At 45.5% G+C, this 15080-nt stretch overlaps 2 protein-coding genes across 7 annotated transcripts in view; one reads left to right on the top strand and one right to left on the bottom strand.

The window, feature by feature from the left end:
• Window positions 1-11173, bottom strand: part of LOC142571285 (golgin-45) — a 125062-nt gene extending 113889 nt beyond the window's left edge. The window contains exon 1 of one of the 3 annotated variants that reach the window (XM_075679523.1): window positions 10965-11173. In XM_075679523.1, coding sequence (XP_075535638.1) covers window positions 10965-10977 — 13 coding nt within the window. In that variant the 5' untranslated portion in view covers window positions 10978-11173. The remainder of the gene's footprint in view (window positions 1-10964) is intronic. The other 2 variants (XM_075679525.1, XM_075679524.1) reach the window with 2 other exon arrangements.
• A 175-nt stretch (window positions 11174-11348) lies between these two features.
• The window catches only part of Mo25 (calcium binding protein Mo25), a 171359-nt gene continuing 167627 nt past the window's right edge, over window positions 11349-15080 (top strand). For 3 of the 4 annotated variants that reach the window (XM_075679522.1, XM_075679521.1, XM_075679519.1), the window contains exon 1: window positions 11350-11505. The gene's annotated coding sequence lies outside the window, so the exon portion shown is untranslated. Of the gene's footprint in view, window positions 11506-15080 lie in introns of all 4 variants that reach the window. The other variant, XM_075679520.1, reaches the window with a different exon arrangement.

Below are 15080 nucleotides of genomic sequence, written 5' to 3'. Positions count from 1 at the left end.
CAGATCAACCTCACCGCAATTTATTTGCTAGCACTCCAGCTTATTCTGCTAGACAGTTTCTAGCGCAAAAAATTTGACTCAGGCTAGTGTTAAGATTCTCAGAAATATACTAGCTTGCATGCCATACCACAGCAGACTTCTATTCTGTGTGAATGATTAAAGTGTCTGAGTAGAATGCTCAATGTCCACCTGAGACTTCTTCCAAACCCTCACAGTAGCAGTGTCCACTTTGAGCAAGTGCTCTCACAAGCACAACATATATTCCCTTATTGCAACTCACCGAGTAGGCCCACCACAAACTGCAAGAATTTTTCAGTCACCTTAAACACATAGATAAAATTTTTCACTTCGAAAGTTGAATTCCATTTTAGTCGAAATGTTCACGACAGACTATCATCATTCCTCTCCGTTGCCAATGCTGCTGGCACCTACATGCACCTAATCAAAAGATTTTGCTGAGAGAAAAATACATAAAATTTAGATAATTCATTCTACAACAAGCACTGCGAGTACATTTGATGACCAGGCCAACCAAACATGCAACCATGACACAGATGCAACAGGAGCACCTTAGAAACACCTCCTGTTATGCTTCATGCGTGCGCCCAGTTCTTGGACAAGAAGTGACTGTAGTTTGCAAACGGACGATACTGCTGCATGCATGACACTTTTTGTAGCACAATCAAGAACTGGTTTCGTATTATTCAGAGCTCCTACAAACAATTACCGCAAGTTTTTCACTTGCTTAATTTTTGAGTCGCACAACCAGTGCATTTGCTTGCAGGCACTCACATGGCATGCCTCACTTTCACTATGGCCAAACGAACTAATTGTTCCAAAACAATTTCAAATGTAAAAGTAAATTGTATACCCCCCCATTTTACTATATTTCCAATGAAAAACTATGTACTTTCACATGAAAATACATTAGCCCAAATAACCGTAAACCATTATTATTATATGATAATGACGATAACCGTGCTCCCGACCCTAAAGTATCTGAAGTACTAAACTCTGTCTTCTCTTCCATGTTCACTTCTGAATTTAACACTGACCTCCCAAACTGTCTTTACCTCAACAACCCAATGATGCCAGACATAACAATCGAGGCATATGGTATCACAAAACTAATTGAATCTCTCAAATTAACATCCTTGGCCGGCATCGACGGAATCAATTACAATATGCTTAAGAACACTGCACACACCTCTAGTCTATTTTTGTGCCATACCTTTCAGCAATCATTTTCATCTGGAGTGGTGTCGCAAGACTGGAAAATAGGTAAGATAATTCCAGTACCAAAAAAAGGATCATCGTCATCGTGCCACAATTACTGTCCAATTTACCTCATCAGCGTTTGTTCCAAACTAATGGAGCATATAATTTACTCTCATATTGTAAGCTATCTAACATCTGCTAATTTCCTTAATCCTAATCAACATAATTTTCAGAAAGGCATGTCCTGCAAGACTCAACTAGCTATTTTTGTTAATGACATCAGCTCGCATCTTTATCAAAACACCAATAGATGCCCTCTTCCTAGATTTCGAAAAGGCTTTCGACATGAAGGGCTCTTCCTAACACTATTGTGTCTTAATTTTAACCCTTGTGTTCTCCAATGGATAAGCAATTTCCTGACTAGCCATCAACAGTTCGTTTACACTAACCAATGCTCGTCTAATTTATCACCCGTTATCTCCAGCGTGCCACAAGGCACTCCTGGGGCCACTACTCTTCTTAATATACATTAACGACTTACCAAGAGGTTGATCTTCCAAAATTCGTTTATTTGCTCATGATTGTGTAATATATCATCCTATTACTAATGACGCTGATTCTCGTGCTCTCCAGTACGACCTTAACGTCATTGAGGCTTGGTGTAATAATTGGCTCATGTCCCTCAACGTCAAAAAAATGATGCTACCTACTTTCCATCGTCGCCAATCATTTATTTCAGCTAATTACGTTATCGCTGTTTCTGAAATATGTGCTGTGACTTCTGATAAGTACTTAAGTATTAACGTGTCCAATAACCTTGGTTGGTCCTCCCACATTTGCAGCATTAGCAATGATGCCAATCATGTACTATGCTAGCTGCGCCGTAATCTACGTCTGGTTCCCCCCTCAGTGAAACTACTCGCATATTTAACAATCGTTCGACCCAACGCATGCTCAGTATGGGACCAACACCAATCTAACCTGGCAACAGCAGTGGAATCCATACAGAATCGTGCAGCAAGGTTCATTCATTCTGACTACTCTTACCACACTAGCGTTACTAAACTTGAGTCATCTCTGAACCTTCCAACCCTCGAGCACCGCCGCAAAACAGCAAGACTGTGCCTCTTTTACAAATTTTATCACTCGCTGCTTCACCAGACCGACATCACGCCTGCACATAGCACTTCATCCCGTCATAGCCATTCAAAGGCTGTTTATCCCCCTCCAGCTCGCACCACCACTCATCTTAACTTTTTCTTCGTTCAAACGGCGAAAGAGTGGAATCATCTACCTGCTGAAGCCCTGCACCACTACAGTCATTAAACGTTCAAGGCATTCATTAAAAATATGATCTAAATATGCCCACCCCTCATGTAAAAACCCAAATGGGGTATTTGAGGTACAAATAAATGAATAAACAAATAAACAAATACTGGTTACAACCAGAAGAAGCCAACAGACATTGAAGCCAGAGAAAGCATAGACAAAATTTACTCTGTCTTTTTTCCACTCAGACGTAGAAATGTTATGGTAACGGGAAATGAACGTGTACGAAATGATAACTTGCCATCATTGGGAGCTGAACCCAAATCTTTCACATTACGTGTGTGATGCTCTACCAGCCAGGCGGCCATTTTTCCATCTGCTTTCTGGGGTATTTGTGCATGCATACAAGATTAGCCTTGCGGTTGTTAGCCAGCACCACCACTCATTCCCATGTCAAACATCATTTCGATGACATAGTATTCCAGCTTTGGAAAAGGTTTGGTTCCCACCAGTGGCAAGTTGTTTTTTGTTCACTTCTGCTTGTTTATCTTATAATTTCTACATTTAAATTAAAAAAACAGTTATTTCTCCTATGCTTTCCTTGAATTCATATGGTTGTGACTAAGAAAAATTGGGCCACTGGGTTTTCATTACTTTAATTGCTCAATATATATACTAAAAAATAATCCATGTCTCATACTCAAAAAAATTTGTTGGGTTTAATGTCACTTAGAAAAACATTTCAAGTACTTATCTGCAATTTTAAAAATCTACAGTTAAAATTGGGCTATGAAATAGATTGGTGCATTAGACAACAGTTTTCCTGTACAGAACGATCTTAACTGGACTGCACTTTTTAGGAGATAGAGACCTCAAAAGAGGTGCTACCCTTAGAATTTATGCTAAAAGCAATGGCAATGCATGGCCTAACGTGAAAAATTTTAGAGGTAATTGTTATAATGAGAGTAAAATGATAAATAACTATGATACAGGCAGCCAACATGGCTGCGTCCTGCTGCATCTCCCATGCCAAGCACCCCAGCCGCCATTGATGGTGCACTCTCTGGGAGGCCATCTGGTGTTCAGTGGTGCTATTAATTTCCGACACAACACGCCTTCCGTTCCAAGTTTGAGCTACAGCGAATACATTTGCAGGGGTTGGCATGCCCTGGGCATGCCTTGACCACGCCTCCGCCAACGGCGGGCGCGGATTGGCTGTTTAAAAAGAACGGAAAATAAACAGTGCCAGCTAGTAGTTCCAGCCTACATGATTTTAATGTCGTGGTGTCGATGGGTGCTCTCGACACGTATTGAATAGACGAACACGTCTTTTGGCGTTCGGTTGGTGGTCGAGTGTAGTAGATATGAGAGGTGGTAGTTTATAGTAGCCTTTTTGGTGGCGTCTTACATGAGTTGTTCTGCGGCGATATATGTTGATCCATTCAAAATAAAACATTTCACACTTCCCTTTGCAATTTATTTTATCTAAAGCGGCCGTAGGCAACCGCAGTCAGTGCACAGAACCCGTACTGCGGCCACTGCACTCGAAAACAACACACCCTAGCCGCTCTGCATTCACACGGCACAGTCTCTCCTGTGATGTGAAGCATTCGAGAGCGCATGTTGGTAGTAAACGCTGACGTCACAGGTAAGCAGTCGCTTGATTTATTGAACGTGACTATCACGCCGGCGAAACTCTCGCGGAAGGCAAACATTTCAGAATACGGCCCCTGGTCGACCGCCGAAGCACCGGTGTCTAGGGAGCAGCTGGAATGCCAGCAGGACATGGGACTTCCATGGCCACTCTGTTGCGCCAGCCAGGGTGGCACACTTGTTTGCACGTCACATATTAGAGCAGTGGAATGCACTGGCGTCGTCGCTTCTTTTTCGCCCAACAAGGCCTACGAGGCACTTGTGTCTACTGCTCGTTGCCGTCGTCCCCTAATGATGTGGGCCACTACTCTGTGCCTTCGAAGTAGCACCGCAGGTGGTCTGCATGTCGGCTCCACACTGTGCCATCTGTCAGCTGCACTTCAGTTGATGATGAACTGGTGGCTTATTTGACAACTGCAGGCACCCATCTGGGTCCTGACCTGAGGTTCCTTGTCCAGACAGCATCGCCAGCCTGGGGAACTGGTTCTCTTTTGGCTGCACAATCACTGCACACCTTCTGCTGTAGTTGTTGGAATTGCACCTTTATTTATCTCGCTGAGCAAATTTGGCTTCAGCAAATCTAACGCTGTCTTCAGGCATCGACCCATCAATAGTTCGGCCTGGGAACAATCGGTGAGGGCATGAAGTGTGCTTCTGTATGCTAACAAGATTCTAGCAGCTCTACATTCAATATCCCCATGCTGCGTCTTGAGCTTGTCCTTTACAGCTTGTATGACTCTCTCAATGGCCCCGTTTGATGCAGGATGGTACGGTGGAATCAAGATAGGACGCACTCCACTATGAGCCAAGAATGACATGTAGGTAGCACTTGTAAAGGCAGGTCCATTGTTGCTCACTGTGACGTCTGGTAATCCATGGCTAGCAAAGATGATGCGGAGGCATGCAATCGTCACCTCTGCTGACGGTAATGCCACTCGGACAACTTCCACCCATTTAGAGTATGCATCCACGACTAATAATAAGTACACACCTTGAAACGGCCCACCGAAATCAATGTGTAGATGTGACCACGCTCTTTCTGGGAACGGCCATGGCACCTGCTGTATTGTCCTGGGAGCTTTCTGATGCATCTGGCAGAACGTGCACCTGCCCACCTTCATAGCTATGGCCTCATCAATGCCCAGCCACCACACGACTACGGGCCACCAACTTCATTTTTTCAACTCCAGGATGGCTCTGATGCAAAAAGCCCAACACTGCCACCCTTAGTGATATTGACACAACCACCCAGCTCCCCTGTAGCACACAGCCTTCCATCACCGTGAAATCCTCCATTCGCTTTGCAAAAGGCCACCACTCTTGCTCTGGTGGCAAGTGTTCTCCAGACCACAATGCCATACACAAGTACTTTGGTTTTGCTAGGCATGAGCCTGTGAGCGCCTAGAGCTGCACAGTCCACTTCACGCTGCCTGGTTTCGAGCGCTTGTATTGTCGATGATGATGGACAGGTGATGGAGTTGCTGAAGGTGAGCCCGGGCACTGCCACTGCCTTCCAGAAAGCACGTATGGTCTCAAATCTGTTGCAAGACCATAAAGCCCGACTTCCCATAAATGCTCTGCGGGTGGCACCTTTTGCCCGGAGTTCATATCTAAACAGGTAATTCTGGGTGGCTGCTATCTTTACTCCAAGGTACTTGTAGCTGTCGACCCATTCAACGGGGTCTCCCTGCAGATGGAGTGGTCCTGCGTGATTCTCATCTGCACCAAAGCGCATTGCACCTGACTTCTGTCCATTAAAGCATAGCCCGAGAAATTTGCCCCCTTCCAAGCAGACATCCAATATGGCTTGTAGGTCAGAGATACTACCTGCCAGTGCCACAATGTCATATGCGTACAGCAGAGCTGGCATAATGCGTTTGTGGTAGGTCCCTTCCTCCATGTAAGACAGGTCGAAGCCTTGGCTACATTCTGCCAGCCAACTCTCCATTTCAGAGATGGATAGCATGAAGAGCATTGGAGACATAGGGCAGCCCTAAGAGCATTGGAGACACAGGGCAGCCCAGTCTCCGCCCCCTCCGTACCTCTATTGGCCATGTGTTGGGCAACGTTCTGACTGGTGTTGTATAGGTTGCGGGCCACTTTTTTCATTGCAACAATATATTGGATTTTTTACAGGTACTGCTCCAGGAGGGCACATGCAACCGGCAAATGGAGGCCTCAGGAGAGAACCTGAGATTATAACAAAGGAAGCAGTGCAGGATCTCCAAGGCACCTAAGGGGTAGTGGGGGAATCAAAAGTGGAGGCCGGGTGGCCCGTGGGTTGGGGCCATGGAGGTTGAAGCATGCCAGGGGTGTTTGCACAAAAAATTGGCTGCCTGCTAACGCAGACAGCCGATCTTATACACCCCTGGCACGCACAGGCCACAGCGAGCCCCAACCCACGGACGAGTCCGGGTACTAGCTTTGATGTCCTCATTGCCGCTTTGGTGTCCTGGTGGAACCGCCAATAATGCGAAATAATGACACATTGTTACAACTAGTAAAAAACACGATTGAATAAATATAATTACGTCCAACCACTAAGTTGAGACGCTAAGTTCAGCACTACCGCGCCCCATGACTTCTACAACATTAGTCAGAACTTTGTCGTGCGTTGACCCCTCCCCATTTATTACTGTGTGGTTGTCCGTATATACAGCTTGCAGCATGTGGAGTATACTCCCAGGTATTGCTCATTCCTGTAGCTTCATCCATAGTACTTCGTGTTTAATGGAGTTGTATGCCCAAACAGTGTACAGGAAGGCCATTACTATCTCTCTGCCCTCAGGTCTAGCAATCTCTATTAACTGATAAACAACGAAAAGGTTGTCCTCCAGACGTCGGCCAGACCTAAAACCATTCTGGAGTTCTCCTAGGACATTAGCCTCCTCAGCAGTGCTGCAGCCAAGCACGGAGTAGGTGACCAAATAGCCTGTATGGAGCCGATGTCACTGTTAATGGGCTGTTACTCACGGGCAGGTCTTTGTCTGTGCCCTTCTTCAATACAAGTCTGATCCTGGATACCCTCCAGCTTTGTGGTATTGATACACTGCACAGTATTGCATTAAATGCATCCTCTATTACTTGCCGCACCAGTTTTCCACATTTCTTCAACAGCAAGGAAGGTATGCCATTCAGTCTGGTGGCTGATTTTCCCACCATGCATTTCAGGGCTTTCCAGCTCCCCTTGCGTAATGGGTTCTTCCATCTCCTCCTTACTAAGTTGAGGTGAGGAGGCATCGAGCAAATAAGGGTGTGTGGGGGAGTGGGATTTAAGCTTGTTAGTCATGAACTTTTCTAGAAAGTGCAGGCACTTGTCACCCTCAAAGTCAGTCGCAGTGGCTTTATCTCTAAGCTTGTTTGTGTGTGAGCCAGCTGTAGGCTGAAGAAATTGAACATATCTCCAGAATTTCTTGCGTGCCTCTCTGCCTGCTGCCTTGAGTTCATTTAGGAACTTTTCACTGATCTCCCTCATCTTGAGTTGTACGAGCTGGGCCATTTGTTTCATTTTTTCCTGGTAATCGGGCCAAGAGTCAAGGATTTTCGGTGGGCCAGATCCTTCACGAATGGCCAGCTTGTGTTGACTGCACACCTGTTTTCTTGCCTTTAAAGCTGTTGCAACCTCTCTATTTCACCAACCCTTACGTCTTCTGCTTCCATTTCCCATTGAGACCTGCAAGCAGGCTTGAAATCTCACAATGGCAGCCTGCCCAAGGAGGGAACCCAGGGTTGCCATGCTGGATGACAGCTGTCTCTGCATTACATTTTCCACTGGTTGCATTGCATTCAGTGGCATACAGGATTGCGATACTGGGTCTGGGTCGCGTGCCGTGCCTTGTGAATTCTTCGAGGTAGGGTGGTGCTGGCCCTGGTTCTGCCACAATTCGGTGAGTCTCCTTCCACGGGTGTTGTGGTCACCTTTGCGCTTGTTTGCTTTCATCTTCAGTTCTAAAAAAGGGTGAACTATTCACCCACCCTTGCTGCGACAATGTGCTGTCACAGCAAGGAAATGGATGTCATTGAGCGCTAGACTATCTTCTGCTTCCACCTTATCTCTCAAGTTGAGAAATTTCGTTTTCGACATTGTGCTCAGCTTCTTCAGCTCTGTATTTAGGAGTGCTGCTCAAGCCTGTTTCTCTGTTCCTCTATTATGTCCCTCTGTCAGTGAGCACTTAACCAGGCCTTTCACACACTGTAGCACCTCTTGGTGAATGGTTTGCAATGAAGCATCTGGTTGGGCCCCTTTGTTCCTGCCATTCAGTCCCCCATGAAATAGCACTAGTTGCTTGCGGTCGTCGGCGTTCTCCGCTGTCACAGTATCGTTGTAGCAGACACTGTGCTGAAGAGACTGTTGCTCCCCTCTTGAAGCGGGTTTTCACATTTATCTCACCCTTCATTAAGTGTCTAGTGCTTTGGCAAAGTGCTGTGCAGTCTCATCACCACAGCTGAGGATTTCTCTGTGGATGATGTGATGCTTCTGTGACTTACGCCCCTTATGAGGATTCGTCTTACTTACGGTGGCGTTGCCTTAGAACTTGTTTTTGTGGCCATGTGCTGCATTCTGGGACGTGTTCAGACTTGAGACAGATTAAAGACAGTGCTATCTGTTGCAGGCTTCCTTTGCTTTAATTGCGTTTGAACAAGAAAAGAAGCAGGTGGTATAGTTGGCTCACATATATCTTTAATGTACACAGACCTGCTAGTAGACAACTAAGTTGCTGTGGCACATTAGCTAAATGTAGTAATGCACAAAATTTTGTCCGCCATCACAACTGCAATTCAAACTCGAGTCACTGCAGCTTAGGATGCGAACCACTGTGCTATCGTGCAATCCTTGCGCCTGGTAATTTGTGTAAGGTATAGCGCTCCACACACACTCCGAAAGTGGTGGTGTCTGCATTTTAAAGGCCACAACAGGCAATCCTGTAGCAGACAACAATGCATGCACTGCAAAAAAGTTCTTGTTGAGGTAGCAAATGTCTGCTGCCGTCATAGTTGAGAGAAACCACTGAAAACTGCTTATGTTCTACGAAACCCACAAGATGGAGGCACAAGTTAAGCATCATTAAAAAGAGAACTGCTTTGTACCCATCAGAGCACAGAAATATAGGACGCTTTTATATAATTAAGAATTTATAAAAATTCTAAACACATTTTTAAATTTCTTTTTAGTTGTATTAGGTTTAACCGAACATTGGGAAAACTAAACATCTCATTAGAACTGTTCGCGCACACAGCTTCCTAATCTTGGTAAAATTTGTAGCATGTCCTTTGCGTTGGAAATTCATCATCACCCTAGGTAAAGGTGACAACAGGACAAAGACCTCCAACTGAAGGCTCTAAGCAAGCGTATTGTGGGCACACTCACTCCGTGCTATGGGAATGCATCCACCTAGTGAGTGCCACTCCACAGTGCACAAAGGACGCCATGGCTGCAACTCTCCGACTGAGAAGGAAGATCTCCAACGAATGCATTGACTCAATATACGGTCACAAACCCTCACAGAACTGACCGAGTATGCAAAGTCGCTGTGCTAGGTCCATTCTGCTTGATAAATCACTGGGGCACCCCATGTTCTGCTTAACTCAGACTGATAAGCTCCGGGAGGCAGAAGCACAAGTTTCACCGGAAAGTGCACTAGCCAGGCTCCCAAAAATTGAGCTTCGCTGTCATGGGCTGAGGCCCTGCTCCCCAACCTGACCTGCCAAACTGCCACAGGCCAATCACGATATGCTCTGCAACCCCAATAACAAGCTTTACGTATTACGTATCATGTTGCCCATCCTAATGACCATACCTTGTAACACAGGGAAGCCACCATTTAGGGCACCAATAGAGAGTAACATTTCTTTCCCGCGCCTACACTGCTTAGTTCCCGAGGAAATCTGCAAACGACAGGAGCCTCAGCCCAGGCTTTGGCAATGTTGGCCTTGTGCTTCTCTTTAGGTAATCTATGTGTAGGAGAAAAATATGTGTAACCTTAGAAAGTAGCACAGGTGTGGCTGCACCCCCTGTATAAAGTACAGCAATTACATCAGGTACAGGTGGTCACAACGGTATTGCCTACCATGCCTATTTACATGGCCTCTTTAACAGCACACAATGCCCAGGCTGTGAGATTTCTTGTTAATTCTTTTCTTTTTTTGTTGCGTCATAACCATAAAAATCGCTTTTTTGTCAGGATAAAATCCATATTATAAAAGGTTCTTACATTTCCTTATTACCCCACAGTTCCTAAAGCAGAGGGTTTGACGAAAGGTTGTCTAGTCGTCATGGCAAAAGTGAAAAAACACAGAGCGCAGCAAAGGGTGCTGTGGTGACTTGTGACAGTAGCGGTTTGTTGACAGTACAAACTTACGTCAAATGCATTTCTCAGCAACACTAACAAAATGGTCACTTATGAAGCACCCGCGTACTCATTTGTGGATACTCAAATGATCTCTTTAATGAAGCCTTCGTTTTGTAAAGGTCAGCTTGAATGCCCGGGAAACACAAAGTCCACGGAAAAAATGTAGGCGATTCCATCATTGTTCCACGCATGCGGTGCAGCCACCGTGTCCAGAAATCGGGCTTGATGCATATGCCTCGACACAGCGTGGACTGCAGCTACCGTTAGCAACATATGGTAGGATATCACAAGACGAGTTATGCAGCCCAAGCAACTGCCATCAATGAACTGGTTCAGCGCTAAACGCTCTTGTCGCCTCAATTCACATTGTTTGAGCTCGTGGCACTAAACTGCCATCCTTGACAAAATGACAAACATATAGCACAATAACGTCATTAACCATGCACAGCCTACTCGCTCTCTGACTCTACGCACCTGACTCCGACATCCAGGATCATCCAGGATTTCAACAGATGCAAACCTTTGCTAGCACGCCTCTAAGGCTGCTTCACTTTATATTTATTACATTCACTTTGTGCTCTTTTGCAAAAATTGTTGCCTTCCTTATAATGGCCTACTTTTTTTTCCGGGCATGATGTATACGTCTGCTCTAAAGTTAAATGGTACGCCGCAGCGCCGTAGCTAAGCTGGATAAGCGGCTAGCTTGATTAAAGCTAAAAAAAGCTAAAATACGTTCAAATAAAATAAAACTAGTATTTTTAAACTTAATTTTAGTGCATATTGTTGTATATTTTAGTACTTTGAGATTTTCATTTTTGTTAATTCAACACTTCGGCTAGATGTTGCGACGTCTGAGTCGTTGCTGTTTACGTCAGTCACGGTGATGATGGTCTGGTACTGGGCCCCTTCGGCAACGGTGTGTAGTGGTATTTCAGAACAGCCGTGATTTATTTCGGTGCTACCGATACCACAGTGCTTGTTACCATCTGTCAAAGGGTCACTCTTGATTGCAAAGGTGAGACACTTATTACCCACTGGTGCCTCCTTAGACGGGTAAAGGTCCCGCCTCACAACCTTCCCCGATGTCTTTCAAAGACTTTCTGTTGGTAAATACGCTTAGGCTTAGTATGTGCAGGAACCACAGGGAACTAGGCCTCAAGTGCACGCTCGGATCATGCCAAACAAAAGTACGAATGTCATTTTGTCGTGACCAGAGTTCGCAAAGGCGTCGCGCGGCTGCTGTCCCGAGCGGCTCCTGCACAGAGCTTTTGCGACCGGAATGCTGCAGCGGATCAGAACCGACGGAAGGCCGCTCGACGGAGATAGGCCTTTCGGAAAGCCGTCTCGTCTGCTACGAGCCGTTTCAGGGGCATTCACGCGTTTCGTGCTGTGTGACGACGAAATTGGCCCGGCCTCAAGTCTTTTGCCTTTGCGGGGGGGGGGGGGGGGGGGGCTTTACGTTAACTTAGCATTGTTTTTTTGACGCGCATCACAAGCCTCGCCTCTCAAACGAAAATAAAAAACTTTACATCTGGACATCGCAGTTACTCGCTGTTTTCCACTGGCGTCAGCGGTGTACATGCTTTAGTAAAGAATCTTGAATGGAATGGAGGTGGAGGCGTTTACTTGGAACGCGAGCCTCTTTAAGCACAAGCTGATCGTTGAGCCATTATATATATATATATATATATATATATATATATATATATATATATATATATATATATATATATATATATATGTGTGTGTGTGTATATATATATATATATCTGCATGGATTCGCATCGTCATGAGATAGAGGACGTTTAACGAGTGCCTCAAGAAACGTGCAAAAGACAGCTCTAAGTAAAAAATGCTCGATGACAACCATTATGCTACCAGATATTTATGTACACATACGTTAAAGTGCCTAGACAACAGGAGGGAAGATTTACAAACATAACTGACTCGTCAGTGACTACTATGGAAGCTTAAAAAGAAATTAAACGACGACTTGCACAGGCTTTAGCCTTCTGAAGAACCAATTGTACTCCCCATTTCATACCTTTGGCCTTTTTTATGATGAAGCATTGCTCGAATTGGAGTCCAATCCATTTTCTGTGATGCCTTGCTGAGTGGCATGTGTGCTTGCACGTTTAAGCGTGCCTTTTAAAGTGAGCCTTTCTTTGCCCCTTCGTTCGATTTTCCCCACTGCTGCTGCTGCGGCTGTCTTGCACTCGGCGTAGGGGGTGGTTCAGAGCGTGTATATACATGGAAGGAGCGCGGCAGAGAGGAAAGGAGCTTTGAGAAAATTGTTTAGGCTTTTGCACCGCGTCGCATATGCACAACGCCCCCTGGAACTCCCTCAGCGTCGCCACATTAGCCTCATAACGGCTGTAATTATCCTTGACCCCCCTGCAAAAGCATTGCAGAAGCTGCTACCCTTACTTTTCCACTAACGTGGAAGTCCAGAGGGAGGCTAGATAGAATGGGAGAGGGGGCAGAGAATTGGCAGAACTGCCGCACTCGAACCGAGGGAATACTAGCCTTGCCACTCTCACAGTTGGGGGGGGCATAGGGAGAAACTGATGAGAGAAGGCAAGAAAACACTACTACGGTATGCTTCTGCTATTTATTAAAAATAAACACCATGCAAATATGTAAAATGGACAACTCATGCAGGCATGCAGAAGCAGAGCTGCATCAAAGCGCACCTGCAGGGGCTAGGGGACGTATTACGGAAGTAGTAGGGCACACGTCAAAGCAACATTTCTGTGCCCGCCGCGGTAGCTTTGTGCCTATGTCATTGCTCGAGGTCATGGATTTAATCCTCACCGCGGCAACCACATTTCAATGGTGGTGAAATCAAAACACTCATGCACTTAGATTTAGGGACACATTAAATAATGCCACAGTATCAAAATTAATGTGAAATGTGCACTACGCAAACATCAGTGATGCGTGCAAGGTAGCATCAACATCAATTCACCACTCTCGTGTTGGACTAAATGTTGAAGAAATTAAACATTCACCGTCAACATCACCACTAATTATTGCTAATAGAGGCAAGTAGCAATGATAGCTTTGCCTACATCAATTCCCACAGTGTGTGGGATCCGCGTAATTTTTTATTTCTTCTGTTTATCACAAACTTGCTATCCGTAGTGCAAGATCATGCTGTAGTCGTGTGAAAAGGGCAGTGCAAGTAAACTGATACACTCAAGTATGCTAAAACAGACGAGTACGGGTGTTGTAGCAATTGCATAGGTATTAAGCATCCTGAGCCCTAGGAAATAATTCAACAGGCGTGCCTTCACATGTGTTGAATGATTCTTATGTTAAAATGTCTTATCGAGGGCAAGCGAAATTCGAACAGCGAAGCATGTGCCTGAAGCATAACTGAAGGTACATGTGGTTACTTTGTAGCAATTGCTACGAACGGGTAGATGTCTCATTTTCTCTTTATTAATTATTCTTAACTGAAGGTACAGTGCACGCTGTCAGCCAGTCATCCTAGTCCATATGCACACACACGCACACAAGGTTTTCACGCAGTGTGTGGAGGTGGCTCATTCTACTGCGATAATATAGCGTATAACAAGCATTGTACTTCGTTCAATACATGCCGTTGTTGCTCAGTGGCTATGGTGTTGGGCTGCTGAGCACGAGGTCGCGGGATGGAATCCCGGCCACAGCGGCCGCATTTTGATGTGGGCGAAATGCGAAGACACCTGTGTACTTAGATTTAGGTGCACAGCAAAGAACTCCAGGCGGTCGAAATTTCCGGAGCCCTCCACTACGGCGTGCCTCGTAATCAGAAAGTGGTTTTGGCACGTAAAACCCCGTAATTTAATTTTCACTTCGTTCAATGCTTGTTCCCTCACAACGCCAGCACTTGCCGCTATAACGATACTGGCAATGTAGAAATGCCACTGCAGCAGGTTGGGTGAGGCATAAAGCACGAAACAGTATTGGGGGCGTGGACTTACGAAGTCGCCATCTGATGGAAGTGCTTCCCTTGTGTAGTATGAGGGATCACGCGGCAAGCTCCTCATAGGTTTGACTTACGGCGCTCAGTAAAAACACCGTGCGGCAGCCCTCCTGGACATTTCTGTAAGTACTCTCAAAACGGGGGAAGTTTCTTACTTTCAAAATAATAATCTTGGGCAAACTGAAAGCACAGAATCGTTTACAGACGCTATCTCTTTGCCGAATACGTACAGTGACCACCACTGCGCGCAATCGCTGCGATGGAGTCTCCCGAACCGGCTTCTTGCGTGAAAGGTAGGCAAACGCTAAGAGCAAACTATGCGAAATATGTTCTTACAGTGGGCTGTCTCTATAACCAAATAGAGCATAACAGAATGAACCCTGAATGCAGCGATCGCATGGCTTCACAGTGACCGACTGGGCATCTGCATGCATGTCCGCACACAATATTTCGCTTTCACTGCGAGCGCGTTGTCGCACCGTGCCGTGAGCTTTAGGCTGCAGAATATGAGCATTTGACAGTACACAAGCGACCATTGTTGAGTGGACACTATTAAAGCTGTTCAAAAATAATTTCGTTATAAAGACTTCGACGCCTACGGTGACTGTGATGTGCCGTCG

Source organism: Dermacentor variabilis, chromosome 2, assembly GCF_050947875.1.
Source record: "Dermacentor variabilis isolate Ectoservices chromosome 2, ASM5094787v1, whole genome shotgun sequence".
Classification (NCBI taxonomy): Eukaryota; Metazoa; Arthropoda; class Arachnida; order Ixodida; family Ixodidae; genus Dermacentor; species Dermacentor variabilis.
This window is presented reverse-complemented; position numbering and strand designations above follow the sequence as displayed.